The 26,297-nt window shown below is 61.4% G+C and overlaps 2 protein-coding genes across 2 annotated transcripts in view; both read left to right on the top strand.

Annotated features, from left to right (window-relative positions):
- Positions 1–1,532: 1,532 nt before the first annotated feature.
- Positions 1,533–3,763, top strand: LOC118709080 (putative MORF4 family-associated protein 1-like protein UPP). Its single transcript, XM_036420886.2, has 2 exons — positions 1,533–2,061; positions 3,548–3,763. Exon 1 carries the CDS (start codon positions 1,688–1,690, stop codon positions 2,045–2,047), a length of 360 nt encoding a protein of 119 aa, XP_036276779.1. The 5' UTR covers positions 1,533–1,687; the 3' UTR covers positions 2,048–2,061; positions 3,548–3,763.
- Positions 3,764–9,458: 5,695 nt separating this feature from the next.
- Positions 9,459–26,297, top strand: part of MAN2B2 (mannosidase alpha class 2B member 2) — a 34,133-nt gene continuing 17,294 nt past the window's right edge. Inside the window, exons 1-6 of the mRNA XM_045572204.1 lie at positions 9,459–9,596; positions 10,793–10,939; positions 14,227–14,332; positions 20,104–20,276; positions 20,845–20,930; positions 22,597–22,746. Of these exons, the coding sequence (XP_045428160.1) occupies positions 9,459–9,596; positions 10,793–10,939; positions 14,227–14,332; positions 20,104–20,276; positions 20,845–20,930; positions 22,597–22,746 (800 nt within the window). The remainder of the gene's footprint in view (positions 9,597–10,792; positions 10,940–14,226; positions 14,333–20,103; positions 20,277–20,844; positions 20,931–22,596; positions 22,747–26,297) is intronic.

Raw genomic sequence — 26,297 nt, 5'->3', positions numbered from 1 at the left:
GTTGAATGTTTTTGCCTCCTTTGTCGAACATTGATTGACAGTACAGGCCGGGTTTGTTTCCAGGCGCTCTATTCTGTTCCATTGATCTGTATGCTTTTGTGCCAGTTCCATGCTGTTTTGACTACTATTTACTCATGTTATCATTTGCCCCTTAAAGCATGTTTCTTTACATGTAACAGCAGAGGCTGGACTCCTCCACGCCTGGGCTTTCCTGCAGTCTCCATGGAGACGGTCCCTATTAGCCCTACTAAGGACCCAGGGCTGTGGTTCAGACAGAGCAGAGAGAAGGGGACAAAGAAAGTAAGCAGACTTTCCTTTGGCGAAGAGCAAAGGGCTGTCAGAGCGATGACACGGATGAGAACGATTTGACATGCTGCTGCTTGCTTTGCATACGGAGGGCACTCACTATGTGCAAGGCGCAGAGTGGGCGACAGAAGCTGAGAGTGACGCTGGCCCACCAACAAAGAGGGTCTCCCACGTATTATCTGCTAGCCGGACAGAGAGTGAACCCCCTAGAAATGTACCTTATCTACCCCCAATGACAACATACAGTAGAAATAGCTTATGAAAACACTTATTGGGAAATAATGTTAAAGCAACATTTACTGAGCCCTCGGTGTGCCACCCTCGATGAGGGCTGTGAGGAACCGGAGGGCTAACTCTTGCCCCGGGGTCTGTCGTCGTGTAGAGGTGCTTGGACAGCACAGTGAGGAACAGATTACTTCAGTATCCTCCTCAAGGGCACACTCGGTGCCATGTGGGGCTGAGGAAACGGCTGAACCAGGCCAACGCAAAGTCCCGGAAAGCGAGATGCAGATCTACCCATAGCCCAGGGCAGAGTAAGACCCGCGCCGTGGACTATGGCGGTGCGAAGAGGACAGGGCCATTAGCATCAGCACTGGGATGTGGCAGTTCTCTACTAGCCTCGGGGAACAGCCTCTGCCCCATGGCGGCCTGGGCCTAGCTGACATCCACCTTGGGTGAGCCACCTCCTTGCTGGGTGCATTAAAACATTCAAACGGGCCCTGGCCGGTTTGGCTCAGTGGATAGAACGTCGACCTGCGGTCTCAGGGGTTCTGGGTTCGATTCAGGTCAAGGGCATGTACCTAGGTTTCGGGCACATCTCTGGTGGGGAGTGTGCAGGAGGCAGCTGATCGATGCTTCTCTCTCATCAGTGTTTCTGGCTCTCTATCCTTCTCTCTTCCTTTTTAAAAAATTAATAAAATATATTTTAAAAAAACCCCTCAAACGGTGCCAACTTAATGGGCTTATTTTTGAACTAGAACATTAAGTACCTAGACCAGTACGTCGTAAGCGCCCTACTGAGCTGTTGCATTACTCCAATGCAGAGAAGCCCACGTTAAAATTCAGACGCGTGAGAACAGGAACCGGAGCCCAAACCTCGGGAAGCCCGATCGCAACGGGAGGGCGGGAGCGTGCACGCGCCAGCGCAGGTGCGCGAGTTCCCACGGCGGCGTGGCCGTAAGGTAGCTCCGGCGCGTCGTAAAAGGCCGCACGCCAGCAGCGCCCCGGCGGACGGCGGGGAGGCCATTTTGGACGCCGTCTCAGCTGCGGAAGTTGAAAGGACCTGTTGCTCGTCAGGGTGGCGGCTGGGCAGAGCTTGGCCCCGCGCCCGGCGCTCGCCGTCTGCCGGCCGGCCTCCCGGGGGCGGTGACCGGGCGGCGCGATGCGGCCCGTGGACGCGGACGAGGCGCAGGAGCCCGAGCCGGACGGGGAGAGGGTCCGCGGCCCCGCGCCCGCCGCCGCCCGCCGTGACGTCAGCGCGCTGGAGCGCGAGCACGTGCGCGCGCACCTGCGGGCGCGCCGGCGGCTGCGGGAGATGGAGAGCCTGCTGGACGCCGTCCACGGCGAGGCGGAGGCCTCGGGGCAGCGCGCCCCGGGCCCGGCGCGCGGCCCCGGCGCCGAGGCGGAGCAGCGGGTGGTGAGGCTGTGCGCGCAGGTGGAGCGGAAGGCGGCGGAGGCCGCGCTGATGGGCCAGCGCATCGTGGAGATCCACCAGCAGATCGACGGCCGCGAGGGTTGCTGAAGGGCGCGGAGCTGGTGCTGGAGGGACGGTGACGCCCCGCACCGACGGGCTTCGGCCCTGGGGGACGGAGGTGGGGGCGGGAGCGGCTGTGGGTACGCGGAGGCTGAGACTGCTGAGGTTTTTTTTTAAAAAATATATTTTATTGATTTTGTACAGAGAGGAAGGGAGAGAGAGAGAGAGTTAGAAACTTTTGCACACCCCCTACTGGGGATCTGCCCGCAACCAAGGTACATGCCCTTGACCGGAATCGAACCCGGGACCCTTTGGTCCCCAAGCCGACGCTCTATCCATTGAGCCAAACTGGTATCGGCTCTTATTGATTTTTTTACAGAGAGGGAGAGAAAGGGATAGAGAGTTAGAAACATCGATGAGAATCATCGATCAGCTGCCTCCTGCACACCCCCTACTGGGGATGGGCCGCAACCAAGGTACATGCCCTTGACGGGAATCGAACCCGGGATCTTTCAGTCCGCAGGACGACGCTCTATCCACTGAGCCAAACCGGTTTCAGCGACTGCTGAGATTTTACTCTTAACTTTTAACGTTGCTAATTAGAGGGAAACTGGTTGGTCTGTGAAACAGCCATACACTTACAGGGTGTATTTGCAGAATGTGGACCAGCCCAGTCACTAGGGTGCAGACCTAGGTCACCGTCCCGATTTCCCGCAGCCGAGCGAGATGAGAGGTCTCCGCGGCTGGAGGCAAACCGGCCTGGCCCTGGTGCTGTGGCGAGAACCGCCGCCGGGGGGCGCCGCTGGGGGAGCCACAAGGCTGGAGGCACGGTACTCACCAGTTTTGTTTTTAAATAATTTTTTTTAATTTAACATGTAAAACTTTTTAAAAAATATATATATTATTGATTTTTACAGAGGAAGGAAGAGGGATAGAGAGAAACATCCATCAGACGAGATCGGGCGCGTTCAGGGTGGTATGGCCGTAGACTGCCTCCTGCACACCCCCTACTGGGGATGTGCCCACAACCAAGGTACATGCCCTTTCAGTCTGCAGGCCGACGCTCTGTCTCCACTGAGCCACACCGATTAGGGCTAAATAATTCTTTATTGTTGAATATCTTAAAATATATTTTTATCGATTCTTTACAGAGAGGAAGGGAGAGGGATAGAAAGTTAGAAACTTCAATGAGAGAGAAACATCTATCAACTGCTTCCTGCACACCCCCTACTGGGGATGTGCCCACAACCAAGGTACATGCCCTTGACAGGAATCGAACCTGGGACCCTTCAGTACGCAGGCTGACGCTCTATCCACTGAGCCAAACTGGTTTCGGCTATTGTTGAATATTTTTAATCCAATTTCTTTTCTTTATTGTTTTATGAGCTATGATTGCAATCCTAAGTGGGAAACTGAAGTCGGATGGGAACTTGTAACTAACGGCTCTGATGAATCGGAGTGTTTCGGGTGACCTGCGGACAGGGTAGCATTCTGCGAGGTGGCTGGGTGATTGGGTGGTGACGATACATTTTCCCGCTTGTGCTCTAGGTTATCCGCTGATGGGCCCGGCCGGTGAGGAGGACTGCCCCCGTGGAGAGGCTGAGGCCACTAGGCTTTCTCCTCCCTGCCCCTGGTTTTCTGTCTGCGTTTTCATCCTGGTGAAGGCGCTCCAGACCCTTCTGGTAGATGTCTTCATTGTCACGTTGTCACACGTGCAGTAGGATTACGTGGTGCGTGCGGTTTGGAAAAGACAGCGTAGGCATCATTTTATTTATTATTTTTAAAAAATACATATTATTGATTGTTTAGAGAGGACAGGGAGCCAGAAACCTTGATGAGAGAGAAACGTCGATCAGCTGCCTCTTGCACCCCCCCCACTGGGAATGTGCCCGCAACCAAGGTACATGCCCTTGACAGGAATCGAACCTGGGACCTTTCAGTCCGCAGACCGACGCTCTATCCACTGAGCCAAAACGGCCTCGGCTCATTTTACTTTTTATTAAATGCTCTTCCATGAAAAATGGGGCCTAGATTGTCAGCTGCTGTGTGGTCATGTTCGTTACTGTGACTGTTGTATTTTTAAAGTTTGTAAGTACACACGCTTGTGCTCTGCTGCTTTTTATGCTTCCTGGAATTTGGGGAGCCACGAGAGAGACTTGAGGTCAGCGTTCTGCACGAGAGAAGACACACCTTGGCTGCAGCTGCTGGAGCAGGAACCCACATCCGGATGGAGGGTGCGCGCCTCCTCCCTGGAAAAGACGGAGCCGCCCAGCGGACAGCTAGCATGGAGAGGGGTGGTGCGTGAATTTTGGGACTACGCAGTCCGGCAGATCAAAGCAGGAGGGCTGTGTCCTGTCTCTTTTTCTTTCTTTCCCTCCCCCCCCCCCCCCCCCAGAAATGTAATTTTTCTGTGGCACGTTAATTGGTGTACATCATGTAACCGTCTGGTGAGTAACCTAGGGGAGGGGACTGGTTCTCGTCACCACACGTATTTGGTGACTTTTTTATATGATGCAGCCGTGCATTCACAGGCTCCTCAGCCACAAACGCACACGCTGTCTGGAGGAGCTGGGGCCACGGTGGGCCTCAGGCTGAGAGCACCAGGCACCTCCCAGGCTCAGACCATGTCCACCGAGGCCATCGGCGCAGATTCTGCCGGGCTTGAGGTCAGAGCTCACGCTTGTTATGAGGAAGCTCATTTGCCTGGAAAACCAATTTTTAGAATCTTTGTACAGGTGACCAAAGCCACTGAGTTGGCCAGAAAAGGTGAGGTAAATAAATTTACTTCAAAATGAAAATTTCTCACTGTCTGTCATTGTCAATTGCTCAAAGAGGTCAGTTGCTCCTGATTTAGGAATGTGTTCATAGGCTGGTGCTGCCCAGAGGCAGGTTTGAGCCGCAGAGACTAGCAGGAGAGGAGGAGGCAGAGCCGGGAGGGGCCCCTACCATCAGGAGGTCATTCAGTCACTCACCGGGACCGTGTGCCAGCCCACAGTCCCCTGAACACGAGGAATTTCCGGGAGATGGGCTAGTAGGTGAGACCGTCTGTAACCCACAATGATAGTGTGGTGTCCCCGGTGCTGGTCTCTGCATCAGCTCGAAAACAGTGCCCAGAGGCGCGGCTCCATCAGGGAGCAGGCCCCCCATCAGGGAGCAGGCCCCCCATCAGGGAGCAGCCCCCCATCAGGGAGCAGGCCCCGTGCTGCTGCACTTGGACCTGGTGTTTGGAAGAGAACAGCGCCTGGCCATGGGCGGCAGGAAGAAAGGTATTGTCTGCGTCAGCAGTGAGTTTAGGAAAAAGCAGAAGGCAACATGGAAGGTGGGCTGTTTTATGTAGGATGGTCAGGCAGCATCTCTGGTACGTGACATTCCAGCAGAGTTTGTGTGGATACGCAGGGATGTTACATGTGTCATATATGTTTATATAGGCAATACATGTGATAGGATATTTAGGAAGTGTGTTACACACTAGTATAAACTATAACAATGCATAACTTGGAAGGAAATTCACGTGTAACCAGATCAGGAAGTAAAACCATACTAACACCCTCAGAAATTCTGCTCTCTTAATCCAGCCCTTCCTCTCCTAGAGGGAATCCCTCTTGTGACCAGGTTACCAATCCCCCCCACCCTCCCAGTATTAATATATTAAACTAGAGGCCCTGTGCACGAGATTCAGGCACTTGTGTGTGTGTGGGTGGTGCCCTCGCCCTCTCGCAGTCCGGTAACCCTCTGGCATCCTTAGTGCTGCCGTGGAGGCAGTAGAGGCTCCCATCACCATTGGCCTGTGGACTGAAGGGTCCCAGGTTCAATTCCAGTCAAGGGCATGCACCTTGGTTGCAGGCACATCCCCAGTAGGGGGTGTGTAGGAGGCCGCTGATCGATGTTTCTCATGGATGTTTCTAGCTCTCTTTCCCTCTCCCTTCCTCTCTGTGAAAAATCAATAAAATACACACACACACACACACACACACACACACACACACACACTGCTGGGCTCACCCCATTGGTGGCTGGCTTATTTGGTCTGGGTGGGGCCTGGCCTTGTAAGACCTCCCAGCTGGTGCTGGCATGGTCTCGCCACACTGGGAGCGCACCCTTCTCTGCCTCCTCATACTGTGGACAGACCTTTGGGTCACTAGCCACCGGGAGTCACCACGAACACCACAATGTGCTCAGTGACCATAACCCCTGAGCCCCATCTACTCAGGTGTTTCCCCGAACACTCTGATGCTTGGAAATCTCTCCGTGTGTCTGCCCACAGAGACACAGCCTACTGTCTGGGGTGCAGTGAGCTGCTGTGTTGTAGGCTTAACCCCATGCCTGTGACCAGACCTTCTCTGGAATGGGATCTTGGCAGAAGTAATCCCGCTAAGATGAGGTTGTGCTGGAGTGGGCGGGGCCTTAACCCGCCAAGATCGACGTCCCTCTGAGAAGAGGCAGAGAGGCCGGTGGCCAGAGACGGTGGAGGTGGAAGTGAGTGCGAGCGAGGAGCTAAGCCAAGGAACCCCAGGGATGGCAGGAGCCACCAAGGCTGGCATTGGTGAGCCTGTGGAGGGGGCATGGCCTTGCGGGCACCTCACCTTCGGACTCGGCTCCCAGAGGTAGTTCCACACCCCCGTTGCGGCCCTCTGTCCTGGGGCTGCCCAAGAACGAAAGCTCTGAAACTCGCTTTCCCCCTGAAGTAGTGTCAAGTGTATTTCTTCTTTAAAAAACATTAAAATATCAGGGTGACATTTGTTGACATTTGGGGTTCTCTGTGACAAGATGTGTATATCGCACCGTGTGCCCACCACCCAGAGTCACATCTCCCAGCACCATACAGTGGGCCCCCCTTCCCCCACCCCTCCCCTCCGGCAGCCACCACACTGCTGTGTGTCTGCTGTGTGTTCACGAGTTCCATTTCATATCCCACCCAGGAGTGAGGTCACGGTTCTTAGCTTTTTTCTGACGGGCTTATTTCCCTCAGCTTCATGTTCTCAAGATCTGTCCGTGGTGTTGCAAATGGCAGTATTCCATCCTTCCTTACGGCTGAGTTGTATTCCGTTGTGCATATGGACCGCATTTAACAAATATAACGACAGACACGGCTTTTCTGGAAGCCCCTGGTCCAGGCCTGAGCCTGACCCCGAAGGCCTGAAGCGCAGCTGAGGGCGGCTGCTGGAGGGCGGGCCCGCGGCCATGGCAGGGCGGGGGCAGGCGATGCCGTCCATGCGGGTCCCCCGGGCGTGGGCACCGGTGCGCTCGGGCGCGGCAGGGCAGCGGCAGCCCCCGGGCCTGTCCCTCGCTCGGGGACGGAGTGCTGCTGTCACAGGGTCCGGGAGAACGGGGCAGGTGCGCCCATCCTGCTGGCTCCCCCGGAAAGGGCACGCTGTTCCTCCCTCAGATCAGCCAGCGTCACGCTCTTCGGCAGCCTCCCTCTGGCGAGTGCCTGCCCGGGGGCGCCGTGCCCATCGCCTTCCTCTGGACAGCGGCTGCTCGGACCCAGTCACCGGCCCAGAGCCTCCGTGGCTGTCCCCCCGTGGGAGGGCGTCTGTCCTGTCCTGTGAAATGCTCCCGGGTGTTGCACGGCCATCGCAGGAGACACATTCGTGTCAGATACACCCAGTGGCTCAACGGCCAGTGGCTGCTCTGAGGGCCCTGAATGCCCGCTGCTCGGCCGTGGGGGAGGGAGGGGTGCTCCGGGCCAGCCTGGAAGGGGCGCGGTGTGGCCTGGCGGGATGTGGGCGCGGGTGCTGGGCACGTCCTGGCTGCCCCCAGGGAAAGACCTCCGGGCGGCGGTGGAGCAGAGGGACCGCCTGGCTGGAGGACAGTGCTGTTCTCGGTGTCTTTGCCGAGGAAATGACAAGACAAGACAGCGGGCAGTGGGCACGTGGCTCCAGGTGTCCCCCCAAGACAGACCCCCCCTCTGGGGCACAGAGATGGCCCCGGCGGCACTGCAGCGGCACCCAGTGCGTGGCACTGAGTCACAGCCCTCTGCCGCCACCCGTTTCTGATGCGGGGGAGTCAGAGGGCTTACGTGACTTGCCAGGGTCGCCCTCACGCACCCCGAGCCGGTCCTGGCTGCCAGGACGGTCTTGCTGATCTCGGCCAGGTTCCTCCTCACAGTGGAGTGCCGGCCCCTATCCCGGCCCAGACCGGGATTCCCCGGAGGGAGAGGCTATCAGGGCGGGCTTCCTGGCGGCGGCACTTCCCCAGCTGAGTTTAGAATTGAGTTTTGCGAGACAAACGCGGAGTCCGGGAGTCCATGCCGGCGGGTGGGGGTGCTGAGAGAGCGCCCGAGAGAGGCACAGCGAGGCGTGTGGGCATTGGGTGAGGGAGGGCTCCCCGGCCGGAGGGCCATCTGGCAGGCTGCTGGGCGAGCTGGCTCTTGGGATTCAGCTCTTGGTGGACAGCAATGGCCCTGGCTGAGTGGCTCAGCTGGTTGGGGCACCGTCCTGTACCCCAAGAAGTGGTGGGTGTGATTTCCGGTCAGGGCATGCACCCAGGCTGTGGGTTCCATCCCCATCCAGGCACGTGTGGGAGGCAACGGAACGAGTCTTCTTTCTCTCTCACATTGATACCTCTCTCTCTCTCTCTCTCTCTCTCTCTCTCTCTCTCTCTCTCTCTCCCTTCCTCTCTCTAAAAATTAAAAAAGAGCCGAGACCGGTTTGGCTCAATGGATAGAGCGTCGGCTTGGGGACTGAAGGGTCCCGGGTTCGATTCCGGTCAAGGGCATGTACCTTGGTTGCGGGCATATCCCCAGTAGGGGGTGTGCAAGAGGCAGCTGATCGATGACTCTCTCTCATCGATGTTTCTGACTATCTCTCTCCCTTCCTCTCTGTACAAAATCAATAAAATATATTTAAAAAAAAAATAAAAAAAAAATAAAAATTAAAAAAGAAAAAGAAAAAGAGAGAGCCGAAACCGGTGTGGCTCAGTGGATAGAGCGTCGGTCTCCAGACTGCAGGGTTTGATTCCGGTCAAGAGCATGTACTTTGGTTGTGGGCACATCCCCAGTGGAGGGTGTGCAGGAGGCAGCTGATCAATGTTTCTCTCTCGACATTTCTAGCTCTCTATCCCTCTCCTTCCTCTCTGTAAAAAAATCAATAAAATATATTTATTTATTTTTATTTATTTATTTATTACATTATTATATGTGTACATATCTTACCATTGCCCCCCTCCCATACATACCCTCCCTACCCAGAGTTTTGTGTCCATTTAGTTATACTCATACATTTAAAAAAAAAGGAAAAACAGAGAAGGCGGACAGCCATGTCCTGAAAGGAGGTGGGGCCGATCCCTGGGCGCTGCTGAGCGAGCACCACCTCCCCGGGGCGCCAGCCTCCTGCTCGCCCACTGCTCCCTCCCCTGGGCGGAGGGTGGGGTGGGAGCTGCCCAGCCTGCTGCCCAGGCCTGCCTGCCGCCTGCCGGCTGGGAGAGAAGTCCCCGCACCGCCCTGCCCACCAGGCCCAGGATGGGGCTGCCGCGCTGGCTGCCTCTGCTGGCGCAGCTGGTGGCACTGCTGTCGGCAGGGCCGCGGGCCCGGGAGCCCATCAGGGTGTTCGTGGTGCCGCACAGCCACATGGACGTGGGCTGGCTCTACACGGTGCAGGTAGGCGGCCTCCTCTCCCCGCGCCCAGCGTGGGCCTCTGCCCGGGTCTGCCCCCCTGGAGGGGTCCGCCTGCCTCCGGGGGCCTCTGGCGTGGGTGACTGGGCGGCTGACATTGAGCCGATGGCTTCCTGCCTCTGAAGCCGGCTCCCCCCAGGGCAGGGCCGCCCAGGCCCGGGGAAGGTGACGTGGCTGAGCCAGGTGTGGTCAGCCCTCGTCTGGGGGTGCTCTGGCCCATGCCCCTCCCATAAGGGGTGCAGGTCTCAGACTTGCCCGGGTTCCCTCTGCCCAAGAGGCTCCCTCCCCGATGTCGGGGGACCCGTCTCCTCCTCCTCAGGGCGCTCCTGTGGGTCACTTCCCGGTGAGGCCTGTGGGCCACCACTGAGGTCTGTCTTCCCACCCTGCCTGGGACTTCCCGTCTCCCACCAGAGGGAGCCCCCATCGGGGGGCCGCACCCCTTGATCACTGGCGTTCTCTGGGTGCCGATGGCCATGGGGAATCCTGGCTGAGCGGATTGGCACAGAGGAAGGCGGGGAGGTCTCTGACCGCCTGGGGTTTGCAGCCGCCTCCGCTTTGGGAGGAGAGGATGGGCCTGCAGGAGACGCTGTGTGCGGCCCGCACTGCGGAGGGCGATCGTGAGGCTGTGGCCGTGTCACAGGGCCCGGGCAGGAGGAGGCCGAGGCCGAGGGGAAGTCCGGTCCCGGGCACGCAGGGAGCGTCTGGGGGTGAAGACCTGCAAACGGAGATGGCCTGGGGGGAGCATGCGTGTCACCCCCTTTAACGGAAGAGGAAACAGGCCAGGGAAGGCCTGGTCACTCAGGAATAACCTCCAGCCTGCTGACGCGCTGCCCCGTGCTCTTTGCCAGCCTGGTGCCCAGCAGCCCTGGGCACGCTGTACCCGGTGACCCTGCTGGACGCAGCCCGGTCACCCCTGGGAGCCCCCTCGGGAGGGGAGGCAGTGACCTCAGGGACCCCTCCACACAACCTCCCCTGCCTGCGAGGCCCGGGCCCAGGTCCTCTCCTGGCGCCGGCCCTGGGGCACTGCCTGGGCACGGCGTGTCCTCCCGAGCCGGGAGCGTGTCCTTGGCTGCGGCCCAGGCCCCGGCGTGTCCGGGCTGTGGGCCCCAGGAGAGCAGAGGGCGGGCGGGCGGGCGGGAGGCGGCGGCACGGTCCGCTGGCTGGTGACGGCGCCCCCGCAGGAGAGCATGCGGGTCTACGCGGCCAGCGTGTACACGACGGTGGTGCGGGAGCTGGCGCTGGGGGAGCACCGGCGCTTCATCGCCGCCGAGCAGGAGTTCTTCCGGCTGTGGTGGGACCGGACGGCCTCCCGGGTGCAGAAGCTCCAGGTGACGCCGCCGGGAGGGGCGGCCCGGTCCGGGAGGGGGTGTCCGGGAGGGGGTGTCCGGGAGGGGGTGTCCGGGAGGGGGTGTCCGGAGGGGGTGTCAGGGAGGGGGTGTCCGGGAGGGGGTGTCCGGGAGGGGGTGTCCGGGAGGAGGGGTGTCCGGAGGGGGGTGTCCGGGATGGGGTGTCTGGGAGGGGGGTGTCCGGGAGGGGGTGTCCGGAGGGGGTGTCTGGGAGGGGGGTGTCCGGGAGGGGGTGTCCGGGAGGGGGTGTGTCCGGGAGGGTGTGTCCGGGAGGGGGTGTCCAGGAGGGGGTGTCCAGGAGGGGGTGTGTCCGGGAGGGTGTGTCCGGGAGGGTGTGTCCGGGAGGGGGGTGTCCGGGAGGGGGTGTCCGGGAGGGGGGTGTCCGGGAGGGGGTGTCCAGAGGGGGGGTGTCCGGGAGGGGGTGTCCGGGAGGGGGTGTCCGGGAGGGGGTGTGTCCGGGAGGGGGTGTCCGGGAGGGGGTGTCCGGAGGGGGGGTGTCCGGGAGGGGGGGTGTCGGAGGGGGTGTCCGGAGGGGGGTGTCCGGGAGGGGGTGTCCGGAGGGGGGTGTCCGGAGGAGGTGTCCGGAGGGGGTGTCCGGAGGGGGGTGTCCGGGAGGGGGGTGTCCGGAGGGGGGTGTCCGGAGGGAGTGTCCGGGAGGGGGTGCCCGGGAGGGGGTGTCTGGGAGGGGGTGTCCAGGAGGGGGGTGTCCGGGAGGGGGTGCCCGGGAGGGGGGGGTGTCCGGGAGGGGGTGCCCGGGAGGGGGTGTCTGGGAGGGGGTGTCCGGGAGGGGGTGTCCGGGAGGGGGTGTCCGGGAGGGGGTGCCCGGGAGGGGGGGGTGTCTGGGAGGGGGTGTCCGGGAGGGGGTGTGTCCGGGAGGGGGTGTGTCCGGGAGGGGGTGTCCAGGAGGGGGGGTGTCCGGGAGGGGGTGTCCGGGAGGGGGGGTCCGGGAGGGGGGTGTCTTGGAGGGGGTGTCCGGAGGGGTGTCCGGGAGGGGGTGTCCGGGAGGGTGTGTCCGGGAGGGGGGTGTCCGGGAGGGGTGGCCCGGTCCGGGAGGGGGTGTCCGGGAGGGGGGGTGTCCGGGAGGGGGGTGTCCGGGAGGGGGGTGTCCGGGAGGGGTGGCCCGGTCCGGGAGGGGGTGTCCGGGAGGGGGGGTGTCTGGGAGGGGGGTGTCCGGGAGGGGGGTGTCCGGGAGGGGGGTGTCCGGGAGGGGGTGCCCGGGAGGGGGGGGTGTCCGGGAGGGGGGTGTCTGGGAGGGGGGGTGTCCGGGAGGGGGTGTCCGGAGGGGGTGTCCGGAGGGGGTGTCTGGGAGGGGGGTGTCCGGGAGGGGGTTTCCGGGAGGGGGTGTCCAGAGGGGGGGTGTCTGGGAGGGGGTGTCCGGGAGGGGGTGTCCGGGAGGGGGTGTCCAGAGGGGGGGTGTCCGGGAGGGGGTGTCTGGGAGGGGGTGTCTTGGAGGGGGGTGTTTGGGAGGGGGGGTGTCCGGGAGGGGGTGTCCGGGAGGGGGTGTCCGGAGGGGGTGTCCGGGAGAGGGGGTGTCGGGCAGGGGAGTGTCTGGGAGGGGGTGTCCGGGAGGGGGGTGTTCGAGAGGGGGTGTCTGGTAGGGGGGGTGTATGGGAGGGGGGGGGTCTGGGAGGGGGGTGTCCGGGAAGGGCGTGTCCTGGAGGGGGTGTCCGGGAGGGGGGTGTCCGGGAGGGGGTGTCCGGGAGGGGGGGTTTCAGGAGGGGGTGTCCAGGAGGGGGGTGTCCGGGAGGGGGTGTCCGGGAGGGGGTGTCCGGGAGGGGGTGTCCGGGAGGGGGGTGTCCGGAGGGGGTGTCCGGGAGGGGGGTGTCCGGGAGGGTGTGTCCCGGGGGAGGGGGTGTCCGGGGGGGGGGTGTCCGGGAGGGGGGGGGTGGTCCGGGAGGGGAGGGGGGGTGTCCGGGAGGGGGTGTTCGGGAGGGGGTGTCCGGGGGGGGGTGTCCTGGAGGGGGTGTCCGGGAGGGGGGTGTCCGGGAGGGGGTGTCCGGAGGGGGTGTCCGGGAGGGGGTGTCCGGGAGGGCGGTATCCGGGAGGGGGGCCGGGACGCACAGGGCAGGGCCGGCCACCCCGGGCTGGCACAGGGCGCAGTGCAGTTGGCCCTCCCTCCTGGCAGCCGCACAGGACCCCGGCCTCTGCTGCTCATGGAACCGCAGCCCCGCTCCCCGCCTGCACTGAGCCCGGCTGAGCGCCCCTGCAGGCCTTCTGGGTGGCCCTGTGCCCACTTGTGTCCTTCATGGGCCTGGACCTGGGCCCCCGGCCGGGCTCAGCGGTCCCCGTGGCTCATAGGGCAGCAGGTGGAGTCCCACGCGCGGGCGTCAGAGAGGCCAGCCCCGGGAGGCGGCTGGGTGGGGCTGCCCACCCCACGGCCACCCTGAGTGCTCCCAGGCCGGGCTGTCCCTCAGGCCCCCAGCTGTGGCCGAGGGCCCACACGGAGCTTGCTGTATAATTCGTGCATATTTTCTCTCACTTTGAGATTATTTCAAAAGTAGGAATTTAGCCTGGCCAGCGCAGCTCTGTGGTTGAGTGTTGACCTTGAACCAGGAGGTCACGGTTCGATTCCTGGTCAGGGCACATGCCAGCGTTACATGCTTTGTCCCCTGTAGGGGGAGTGCAGGAGGCAGCCGATCTATGATTCTCTCTCATCATTGATGTTTTTATATTTCTCTCCCTCTGCCTTCCTCTCTGAAATCAATAAAAAAAAATATTTTTTAAAAAGTAAAAAGATTTGCCGAAGCCGGTTTGGCTCAGTGGTAGAGCGTCGGTCTGCGGACTGAAAGGTCCCAGGTTCGATTCCAGTCAGGGGCATGTACCTTGGTTGCGGGCACGTCCCCGGAAGGGGATGTGCAAGAGGCAGCTGGTCGATGTTTTGCTCTCATCGACGTTTCTAGCTCTCTATCTCTCTCCCTTCCTCTCTGTAAAAAATCAATAAAATATATATTTTTTAAAAAAGAGGCAGCTGATCGATGATTCTCTCTCATCGATGTTTCTATCTATCTCTCTCTCTTCCTCTCTGTAAAAAAAAACCAATAAAAATATATTAAAAAAAAAAAGTAAAAAGATTTAAAACCTATAACCGGCGGCAGCCACAGGCCAGGTGCTGTTCCGGTGCAGGTTGTGTGCTGAGGGGACGCAGGGACCTGCCTCTGCAGGAGGAATGAAGGGGAGTCCAGGGGAGGCCCCCAAGACGCTGTCACACGTCCCCTGCAGAGCCACGGGCTCTGGCTGTGACCGGCCTTCCCTCTGTGCCTGCCGTGCAGGTCCGCGAGCTGCTGGCCCAGGGGCGCCTGGAGTTTGTGAGCGGAGGCCAGGTCATGCCCGACGAGGCGGTGACCCACTTCGACGACCAGATCCTGCAGCTCACAGGTTCGGCCGCTCCCGCAGCCACGCTTCCTGGGCCTCCCTCCGCCGCCGACCCTCCAGCCCAGACCCGCCGCCTCCCTCCGCCTCCCTCCGACCTCCCGCCCGCCTCCCTCTGCCTCCATCCGGCCCCCACTCCCCACCTCCCTCCGGCCACCTCCACCGCGACTCCCTCCCACCTCCCATCCGCCTCCCTCCCGCCTCCCTCCGGCCTCTCTCCCGCCTCCCCCGGACTCCCTCCCCCTCCGCCTCCCCCCACCTCCTCCGCCTCTCCTCCCGCCGCCCGCCGCAGCCCTCCGGCCCCGCTCCCGCCTCCCACGGCCTCCGGGCCTCCCTCCAGACTCCCGCCCGCCTCCCTCGGACCTCCCTCGGCCTCCTCCCGCCTCCCTCCGCCTCCCCCCGCCTCCCTCCCCCCGCCCTCCCTCCGCCTCCCCCCGCCCTCCCCCCGCCGCCCGCCCGCCGCCCTCCCGGCCTCCCTCCGCCTCCCGCCCGCTCCCTCCCCTCCCGCCGCCCTCCCCCCCCCCCTCACTCGGACTCCCCTGCCTCCATCCGGCTCCCTCCGCATCCCCTACTGTCCCTCCCTCCCCCTCCCTCCAGCCTCCCGGGCCTCCTCCCGCCTCCCGCCTCCCCCCCCCCTCCCCGGCTCCCTCACGGCCTCCCTCCCGCCTACCTCCGCCTCCCTCCTCCTCCCTCCGGCCCCTCCCCCAGCCTCTCTCCTCCCGCCTCCCGCCGGCCTCCCTCCGGCTCCCCCCGGCCTCTCATTCGCCTCCCGACGGCCTCCCCGGCTCCTCAGCCTCCCTCCCGCCTCCTCCGCCCTCCCGCCGGCCCTACCTCCCCCCCTCCCCCCGGCCATCCGGACACCCAGCCTCCCCCCACCTCCCTCCAGCCTGCCCTCCCGCCTCCCTCCCCCATCCCTCCGGCCCTCCTCCGCCATCCCCCCTTCTCCTGCCTCCCTCCGGCTCCTTGCCTCCCTACCCGGCCCCTCCTGGTGCCCTGCCATACCCTTCCGGCCTCCCGGGCCTTCACCTCCACTCCAGCCTCCCTCCGCCCTCCTCCGGCTCCACTTCGGCCTCCATCCCGCCTCCCGCCTCCCTCCGGCCTCCCGGGCTTCCCTCCGGCCTCCCTCCGGCCTCCCTCCGGCCTCCCTCCGGCCTCCCTCCGGCCTCCCTCCCGCCTCCCTCCGGCCTCCCTCCGGCCTCCCGGGCCTCCCTCCGGCCTCCCTCCCGCCTCCCTCCGGCCTCCCTCCGGCCGGGACTTGGTGTCTGAGTCCAGCTGCGGGCTCGTCTTCCCTCTGCGCGGAGACAGACAGTGCACACAGCGATGGCCATGCCACAGGCCTGCCTGCTGGGCGCGGGGCTCCGAGCGGGGCTGCAGGACCAGCTAGCCTGCTGGGCGCGGGCCTGTGAGCTGGGCAAGGGGGTCAGCTGTTGTGCTCAGTGCCTCCTCGTTAAGAGGAGTCTGATGAACTGATCTAAAGGTTTGTGTGAGACACAGATTGCAATGATTCAAATCGGTCACTTTAGTAAAGTGCAGTGCTCCCTGGTAACCACTCGTTAAAGGTTAGATGTCTTTCATCGTTACACCACCATCACCACCACCATCACCACCATCACCATCACCACCACCATCACCATCACCACCACCATCACCATCACCACCACCACCACCATCACCACCACCACCACCACCACCACCACCATCATCACCACCATCACCACCATCATCAGCACCATCACCACCATCACCATCACCACCACCACCATCACCATCACCACCACCACCACCACCAACACCACCACCATCACCACCATCACCACCACCACCACCATCACCATCACCACCATCAACACACCACCATCACCACCATCATCAGCACCAGTCACCATCACCAACCACCACCACCACCATCACCATCACCACCACCACCACCACCACCACCACCATCACCATCACCACCACCACCACCATCACCACCACCACCACCACCACCACCACCACCACCACCACCACCACCACCACCACCACCACCACCACCACCACCACCATCACCACCACCACCAACACCATCACCATCACCACCATCACCACCACCACCACCATCACCATCACCACCATCATCACCACCATCACCACCATCATCAGCACCATCACCATCACCACCACCACCACCACCATCACCATCACCACCACCATCACCACCACCACCACCACCATCACCATCACCACCACCATCACCACCACCACCATCACCACCACCACCACCACCATCACCACCATCACCACCACCACCACCATCACCATCACCATCACCATCACCATCACCACCACCATCACCATCACCATCACCACCATCACCATCACCACCACCATCACCATCACCATCACCACCATCACCATCACCACCACCATCATCAACACCATCATCAGCACCACCACCACCATCACCACCACCACCACCACCACCATCACTACCACCACCATCACCATCACCACCACCATCACCACCATCACCATCACCACCATCACCACCACCACCACCACCATCACCACCACCACCATCACCATCACCACCACCACCACCACCATCACCACCACCACCATCACCATCACCACCACCACCATCGCCATCACCACCAGCACAAGCATCACTTTCACAGCCTCCACATCTACCCCAGCACCACCACCTTCATGACCACCAGCACCTTCCTCATGCCCACTTCCACCACCATCTCCACCACCATCACCACCACCACCACCATCACCACCATCACCACCACCACCACCACCATCACCACCACCATCACCACCACCACCACCACCACCACCACCACCACCATCACCATCACCACCACCACCATCACCATCACCACCATCACCACCACCACCACCACCACCACCACCACCACCATCACCATCACCACCACCACCATCGCCATCACCACCAGCACAAGCATCACTTTCACAGCCTCCACATCTACCCCAGCACCACCACCTTCATGACCACCAGCACCTTCCTCATGCCCACCACCACCACCATCTCCACCCACCATGGCAATGGTGGCCCTTCTCCCACCGGTTACCAGGCGCTTCCCAGGGGGCGTTTAACGGCAGGCTGCCGGGAGGAAACCAGGGCAGCCGAGGCACTGACAAAAACAGGAAAGCAGCCAGGGTGAGCCAGAAGGACCCCAGGCCTGCCGCCCGCCGCCCGGACCGCCCCCCGATAGCATGGCCCCGGGTGCTGAGAGTGTGAAACAGGCAGAGCAGGAGGCTGGGTGCTGTCTTAGGGTGTCTAACCCCTCTTTAACCTGGAGCCCTGCCCTTAGCAGGTCTCCCGCCTTGTTCCCAGACTTCACCCTCTTTGCCACTTCCGTCTACAGCGGTCGGCAAACTCATTAGTCAGCAGAGCCAAGTATCAACAGGACAATGATGGACATTTCTTTGGAGAGCCACATGTTTGTTTTAAACTTAGACTTCTTCTAACGCCACTTCTTCAACACAGACTCGCCCGGGCCGTGGCATTCTGTGGAAGAGCCACACTCCAGGGGCCAAAGAGCCGCCTGTGGCTCGCGAGCCGCAGTGTGTCGACCACGGCTCTAGAAGTTGGTGTCCTGACCAGACCCTTTCTTCTCAGGCTCTCAGCGCCCTCTTGTGTCCAAGATGCCTCCCGCCCACAGCGCCCCTACTGCGTGCCAGGCTGCTCCTGTGCCCTCGCGATGCCCGCACCCGGCGGGGGCCCGGCTCAGGGCCTCCTGCCCCCTCCGCCAGCCAGGCGAGGGCGGCTGGCACTGGCTCCCAGTGGGAGGGAGGGAGTCCATCCGGGTCTGCCGGAGCTGGGAACGCGATGCCGGTCGCTTTAGTTCTCACGTCATAACCATCCGGTCTCCGCAGTGTGGCCTCGGGCCTGCTCGGGGCTCCCCCGGCTCCTCTCTGCCTCCTGCTGCCTCCCCCGGCCGCCTTTAAAATTTATTTATTTATTTATATATTTTTTGTTGATTCTCACCTGAGGATATTTTTTCCATTGATTTTTTAGGGAGAGTGGAAGAGAGTGGGAGAGAGAGAAACACCAATGAGGGAGAGACACATTGACTGGTTGCCTTCTGCACACAGACATCTGTGCCCTCGACTGGGGTTGAACCCGAGACCCTTCAGTTTGCCGGCTGAAGCTCTAACCATTGAGCCACCGGCCAGGGCCCCTGCCGCCCTTCACCTGCTCCAGCTGGAACCCACCGGTGTTCTCGGCCATAATGCTTCCTTTTGTCTCCACCGAGCAGCCCATCTCAGTCTCTCTGCCAGGACCCCTCCTCTGGGGCCCTCAGTTCCTATCACCTCCCTTCCACCCCGACACTCAGGGGGCCTCTGCCAGCAGCCGAGTCTGAGCCATCTTTGGGGCTCCCTCAGTTCATGGTCTGGCTGGACAAGTGCTGATGGGCATGGCAGGGGAGGGAGGGGGTGCTGATGTACATGGCAGGGGAGGGAGGGGGTGCTGATGGGCATGGCAGGGGAGGGAGGGGGTGCTGATGGGCATGGCAGGGGAGGGAGGGGGCTGATGGGCATGGCAGGGGAGGGAGGGGGTGCTGATGGACATGGCAGGGGAGGGAGGGGGTGCTGATGGGCATGGCAGAGGAGGGAGGGGGGTGTTGATGGACATGGCAGGGGAGGGAGGGGGTGCTGATGGGCATGGCAGGGGAGGGAGAGGGCTGATGGGCATGGCAGGGGAGGGAGGGGACTGATGGGCATGGCAGGGGAGGGAGAGGGTGCTGATGGGCATGGCAGGGGGGGGAGGGGGTGCTGATGGGCATGGCAGAGGAGGGAGGGGGTGCTGATGGACATGGCAGGGGAGGGAGGGGTGCTGATGGGCATGGCAGGGGAGGGAGAGGGCTGATGGGCATGGCAGGGGAGGGAGGGGACTGATGGGCATGGCAGGGGAGGGAGAGGGTGCTGATGGGCATGGCAGGGGAGGGAGGGGGTGCTGATGGGCATGGCAGAGGAGGGAGGGGGTGCTGATGGACATGGCAGGGGAGGGAAGGGGCTGATGGGCATGGCAGGGGAGGGAGGGGACTGATGGGCATGGCAGGGGAGGGAGGGGGCTGATGGGCATGGCAGGGAGGGAGGGGGTGCTGATGGGCATGGCAGGGGAGGGAGGGGGTGCTGATGGGCATGGCAGGGGAGGGAGGGGGCTGATGGGCATGGCAGGGGACGGAGGGGACTGATGGGCATGGCAGGGGAGTGAGAGGGTGCTGATGGGCATGGCAGGGGAGGGAGGGGGCTGATGGGCATGGCAGGGGAGGGAGGGGGCTGATGGGCATGGCAGGGGAGGGAGGGGGCTGATGGGCATGGCAGGGGAGGGAGGGGGTGCTGATGGGCATGGCAGGGGAGGGAGGGGGTGCTGATGGGCATGGCAGGGGAGGGAAGGGGCTGATGGGCATGGCAGGGGAGGGGGTGCCCAGAGCATAACAGCCTCGCCTCAGGACTCAGCCCACCGTGCCCTCGAACCCTGAGCGCCCAGTACTGACCCTGCAGGCGCCTGGGACGGGAAGGGTGCTCTCCCCGGGGGACCCAGAGGCTCCGTTTCCCAGCCCCTCCCTCCCCCTGTCACTCAGCCTGGCTCTGGCTCCCGGGAGGCCCTCAGTCCTGGAGGAGTAAGTGAGGGCGGGTGATGGGCCCTTTGCATGAGGCATCTGTGCAGCAGACCCCGCCTGCTGGGCCCCCGGTGCCCGGTGCCCAGGCCCAGGCGAGGGGCCCCGTCCGCAGTGTGGGCGACGGGGCTCTCCCCGCAGAAGGACACGGCTTCCTGTACGAGACCTTCGGGATCCGGCCACGGGTCTCCTGGCAGGTGGATGCGTTCGGCGCCTCTGCCACCACGCCCACCCTGTTCGCCCTGGCGGGGTTCAATGCCCACGTCATCTCCCGGATCGACTACGAGGTCAAGAATGCCATGGCAGACACTAAGGTGAGTGCTCCCCCCTGCACCCCCTCGCTGCCCTGGCCCTGCCCTTCCTTGTGGTTCCTGTGCTCTCGGAGGGCGGCACCCCTGCAGGGCAGGCCGCGCCCCAGCGGGGAGCAGCGGGGCTGAGGTCAGCAGAGCCTGGGCACCGCGGCAGGAGGCAGGCTGAGAGGGGGAGCCCAGGGGTCAAGAGAAGGGCGCTCATGAGCCCCAAGCCTCCTGCAGTGGTCCTGTGCCTGAGCCTGCGTCTCCCAGGCCCGAAACCAAGCCGCTGGGGAGCCGGGCCCTGTGGGAGCCCCGAGCTGATGCCCCGGGACCAGGATCTCCCCCCCTTGTTGCCCTGAGTGCTGCCTGGCCCTGAGCGGTGCCACACGGGCTGCCCGCAGGGAGCCGCGCCGAGCCTGGGCCTGGCAGGGGCCCCAGGGGGAGGCGGGCGACCGGGCAGGCGGCTGCTCCGAGGGCAAATCCACAGCTGAAGTGGCTTCGGGGGCGAGATGGGACCCCAGAGGAGGCAGCGAGGGGGTCTGTCCCGGGCCGGCGCCCTCAGCCTGGCACCCCCCTCCCCCGTCGGCAGGAGATGCAGTTCGTGTGGCGCGGGTCCCGGTCGCTGGCGGAGCAGCAGGAGATCTTCACGCACGTCCTGGACTATAGCTACTGCATGTGAGCACCCTGCGGCCCCCGCTGTCCCCGTGCCCTCGGAGACCGCACCCCAGGGAGACGCCCGGGGCACCCCTGTCCGAGCCCCACAGCCCGCTGTCCCCGTGCCCTCCCGGAGACCGCACCCCAGGGAGACGCCCCGGGCACCCCTGTCCGAGCCCCGCAGCCCGCTGTCCCCGTGCCCTCGGAGACCGCACCCCAGGGAGACGCCCGGGGCACCCCTGTCCGAGCCCCGCAGCCCGCTGTCCCTGTGCCCTCGGAGACCGCACCCCAGGGAGACGCCCCGGGCACCCCTGTCCGAGCCCCGCAGCCCGCTGTCCCCGTGCCCTCCCGGAGACCGCACCCCAGGGAGACGCACCGGGCACCCCTCCACTGTCCCCGTGCCCTCCGAAGACTGCACCCCCAGGGAGACGCACCGGGCACCCCTCCACTGTCCCCGTGCCCTCCGAAGACTGCACCCCAGGGAGACACACCGGGCGCCCCTGTCCGAGGCCCTCGGCTGTCCCCGTGCCCTCCGGCAACCGCACCCCAGGGAGACGCACTGGGCGCCCCTGTCCGAGCCCCTCGGCTGTCCCCGTGCCCTCGGAGACCGCATCCCAGGGAGATGCACCGGGCGACCCTCTGCTGTCCCCGTGCCCTCCGGAGACCGCACCCCAGGGAGACGCACCGGGCGCCCCTCGGCTGTCCCCGTGCCCTCCGGAGACCGCACCCCAGGGAGACGCACCGGGCGCCCCTGTCCGAGCCCGCAGCCCGGCTGGCGGACGGTCGGAGTGGGCTGGGTTCAGGCGCCAGCTCCCGGGCCGGGCGTGCTGGGTACCGCCGGCCGCTTCGTGAGAAGGAGCGGCAGCAGGCGTGCTGGGGGGCCGCTCACTGCCGCTCTGTGCCAGGCACCGTTTCTCGAGGTTTACACCACTGTCATCATTGAACCCTCATAACGGCCTTCAGCACGTGTCCCCCCGTGCCCCTGGGCTGGCCGGTCCCCCGTGCCCCTGGGCTGGCCGGTCCCCCGTGCCCCTGGGCTGGCCGGTCCCCCGTGCCCCTGGGCTGGCCGGTCCCCCGAGACCCTGGGCTGGCCGGTCCCCCGTGCCCCTGGGCTGCCCGGTGAGGCTCGCTGGCAGGGTCAGAGCCGTGCCCCGTGCCACGCGGGAGCGGGCGGAGGGAAGGGCCGCGGCGTCTGCCTGGTGGAGCCCCGGGAGGCTCTGCTCACCAGGACGGCTCGGCGTCCGTCTTATTTGCTAAAACACTGTGCTCAATCTCGTCACCGGGGGCACTGAGGCCGGAGCTGGAGGTGGCTGGTCCCCCGGGCCCAGCCCGGCCCCAGCACTGTCCGTGGCCCGGCACCTCCTCTGCAGGCTCGGGGTGCACCGGGAGCAGTGGTCTGAGGGGTCCCACGGGGGTGGGCTCCCCGGGGAGCGAATGGCGCGGGCCCAGGGAGTGGCGTGCCTGCCCCGCAGCTGGGGAGCTGGGGCCTGGCTGGAGCCCCCTCTGTCTGCATAGCCCCTGCCTGCCCCCTGTCCCCCCGCCTGTCCCTGTCCCTGGTGGGAGACGGGTCATCGAGGAGGGTCTGCAGGCCCTGAGCTGCCCCATGGATGGCCTGAGCCCGCCAGCCCCCGGGACCCAGGCTGCTCTCCTCTTGGGTGGGCCCCCCTAACCTTTCTCTCTGCCTCAGGGAGGGCTATTCCTGGGAAGGCGTGGCCCCGTTCCCAGCACGCCTCCAGAGTGTGGCGTTCGTGAGCCCCAGCGACCCCCCCGTCACCATGCGCAACATCAAGTCGTACCTGGAGAGCTTTGTGTCGAGCGTGCAGAAGCGGGCCAGCCTGTACCGGACCCCGCATGTCCTCTGGCCCTGGGTAAGCAGCGTCCGGGCCGGGCCCCGGCTCCGCTCGAACCCGGGCGGGCCTGCCATCCTGCACACCCCGGGCCTCCCCCACCGGCTCCTCCCACACCCCGAGCTCACCCAGCCTCTCCCCCGAAGGACAGCCCTGGTCCCCGCCCCGCAGGCTCCCACCGGCTCTCCCCGACCTTCTCACGTGTGACTGCCTCTCTTTCAACGCCGCTTTTATTGCTTTGCTCCTTTTGTTTGTGATTCCTTTTTTCTGTAGGTGCAGAAATTAATATTTTTTTAAAACGGTAAAACTCCATACATGATATCAACAGGCCACTTGTATGACACATTTGATCTAAAATAAAATAAAATATACATATATTTTAGATCAGAATTTTTGCACTGGCGGGGGTGTCCCTCAGCCTGGCCAGTGCCCTCTCACAGTCTGGAGCCGTGGGGGCTGTCAGACTGACGGCTTAGGCCTGCTCCCCATGGACCTAAGCTGGCAGTTGGACATCCTTAGCATTGCTGCAGAGGCGGGAGAAGCTCCTGCCACCCCTGCTGTGCTTGCCAGGTGAGCCTGGCTCAGGGCTTCTGGCTGAGCAGTGTTCCCCGGTGGGAGCACACTGACCACCAGGGGGCAGCTTCTGCATTGAGTGTCTGCCCCCTGGTGGTCAGTGTGCATCATAGCGACAAGTCGTTCTACCTTTTGGTTGGTTTGCATATTAGCCTTTTATTATATAGGATAACTTTGGATGAGGCTTGAGGCATAACTTAAAATATACGTAGGCAATAAAGAAACAAGATAATGAAATGCTTGCTTCCTCAGGAGTTCACAATTGAATGGGATGCTTGCAAAGGGGCACAGAAACACCTGCCTAAAATAGCTGGTGTCCAGGCCACAAAACCCCAACAGTATCATTCAATGACCTCCCTTTGTTCTTAGTTTTTATTTATTTGAGAGAGGAAGAGAGAGAGAGACATCAGTGATGCGAGAGAATCATGGATCGGCTGCCTCCTGTACACCCCCGCTGGGGATCGAGCTTGGAATCTGGGCACGTGCTCTGACTGGGAATCAAATGATGTGTGTGTGTGTGTGTGTGTGTGTGTGTGTGTGTGTGTATCCATTCATCTATGGATGGACACTTTAGGTTGCTTTCATGTTTTGGCTATCCTATATAATAAAGAGGTAATATGCAAATTGACCAGCATGCCCTTGCACCAGATGGCCACCCCCATGTGGCCAAAGATGGCAGCCATAAGATGGCTGGCAGTGCAGAGCAGTTGGGGGAGACTGGGCAGGTAGGGAATGGCAGTTAGGGGTGACCAGGCCAGCAGGTGAGTGCTGTTGGGGGTTACCAAACCAGCAGGGAAGGGCGGTTGTGGGCAATCAGGCTGGCAGGGGAGCGGTTAGGTTTTGATCAGGCTGCAGAAGAGTGGTTAGGAGTGATTAGGCTGGCAGGCAGGTGAGTGGTTGGGAGCCAGCAGTCCCAGATTGTGAAAGGGAAGTCCAACTGCCGGTTTTGGAATTGGGCCTAAATTGGCAGTCAGACATTGCCTGACGGGTTTTAGATTGGAGAGGGTGCAGGCTGGGCTGAAGGAAGGCCCCCCTCCCCCCCAGAGCACAGATTTCATGCTCTGGGCCTCTAGTTGTAAATAATGCTGCTATGAATATGGGTGCATATAACTGTTAGAATTAATGTTTTGTTTTCTTTGACTAAATACTCAGAAGTAGACTTGCTGGATCAGATGGTAATTCCATTTAAAATTTTTTTTAGAAACCTCCATACTGTTTTCCATGGTGGTTGCACCAATTTGCAGTCCCACCAATAGTGCACAGGGTTCCATTTTCTCCTCCTCCTCACCAACACTTCTTTCTTGTCTTTTTTGATGGTAACCATTGTAGCAGGTGTGAGGTGAGGTCTTACTGTGGATTTTGATTTGTTTATTATTGTTATTTTTAATCCTCACCCGAGGATATTTTCCCATTGATTTTTAGAGAGAGCGGAAGAGAGAGGGAAAGACAGAGAGAAACATCGATGTGAGAGAAGCACATCGATTGGTTGCTTCCTGCACAAGCCTTGGCCAGGGAGGAACCCTGCAACTGAGGTACATGGCCTTGACCGGAATCGAACCCGGGACCCTTCAGGTTGCAGGCCAGTGCTCTATCCACTGAGCCACACTCGCCAGGGCAATGCGGTTTTTGACCTGCATTTCACTGATGATAGGGGTGCTGAGCCCCTTTTCACTGGGCCTGTCGGCCATCTGTACGTCCTCTTCGGAACGATATCTAATGAAGTCCTTCCTCCATTGTAGAATTGGGTTGTTTTCCCACCTGGTCCCATGGTGTGGTGATTTTAAGGTATCAACTTCAGTTCGCTCACATTTTGTTAAGAATTTTTGCATCTATGTTCATCGGGGGTGGTCACCTGCACTTTTTCTTTCTTTCTTTCTTTCTTTCTTTCTTTCTTCTTTCTTCTTTCTTTTCTTTCTTTCTGTTCTTCCTTCCTTCCTTCATTCCATTCCTTCCTTCATTCCTTCCTTCCTTCCTTTTCCTTCCTTCCTTCTTTCTTTCTCTCTCTCTCTCTCTCTCTCTCTTCTCTCTCTCTCTCTCTCTCTCTCTCTCTCTCTCTCTCTCTTATACTTTTCTTTACGTGTGGTGTCCCGGTCTCATTGTGGTGTCAGGATAATGCCGGCCTCGGAAACACGTGTGGAGTTCTCTCCCCTTCTGCTTTTTGGGGGAGATTTTAGAAGGATTGGTATCGATTCTTCTTTACTAGCGTTAACCGATGACATCATCTGGCCCTGGACTTCTGTCTGTCAGAGCTTTTGGTTACTGATTCAGTCTCCTTACTAGTAAGATGTCTGTTTACATTTTCTGCTTTTCCAGAGTCAGTCTTGGCAGGTACTGTTTCTAACAATTTTGACTTTGCTGTTTTGAAGGTGAAGTTAAGGTCAGTGAATGTGAGTCGTGGCTAGTTCCTTGTTCCTCACAAATCTCACAGCACCGGGATGGATGACGTGATGAGCAGTAATAATGAATGGCTTTAGAAATGCCAGGGAGTGAAGTATGTCAGAGGAAGACGAAGGACTGTATGATTCCACTTATAGTATATGTGAAACTTAAAAACACAAAACACGCAGATCCAACTTGTGGTTGTCAGAGGTGTGGGTGGGGTGGGGGATTAGTCAAAGGAACACACTTTTTTTTTTTTTTTTTTTTTTAAATATTTTTATTGATTTCAGAGAGGAAGGGAGAGAATGAGAGAGGTAGAAACATCAATGATGAGCCGAAACCGGTTTGGCTCAGCGGATAGAGCATTGGCCTGCGGACTGAAAGGTCCCAGGTTCAATTCCGGTCAAGGGCATGTACCTTGGTTGCAGGCACATCCCCTGTAGGGAGTGTGCAAGAGGCAGCTGATCAATGTTTCTCTCTCACTGATGTTTCTAACTCTCTATCCCTCTCTCTTTCTCTCTGTAAAAAACCAATAAAATATATTAAAAAAAAGAAAAGAAACATCAATGATGAGAATCATCTATCAGCT

The sequence above is a fragment of the Pipistrellus kuhlii genome, unplaced genomic scaffold (assembly GCF_014108245.1).
Source record: "Pipistrellus kuhlii isolate mPipKuh1 unplaced genomic scaffold, mPipKuh1.p scaffold_m20_p_1, whole genome shotgun sequence".
Lineage (NCBI taxonomy): Eukaryota > Metazoa > Chordata > Mammalia > Chiroptera > Vespertilionidae > Pipistrellus > Pipistrellus kuhlii.
The sequence above is the reverse complement of the archived record's forward strand: the minus strand, read 5'-3'. Positions and strand labels throughout refer to the sequence as shown.

What these genes read in the sequence shown, in the direction of transcription:
- LOC118709080 (XM_036420886.2), top strand. Translation starts at nt 1,688, where the DNA reads ATGCGGCCCGTGGACGCGGACGAGGCGCAGGAGCCCGAGCCGGACGGG.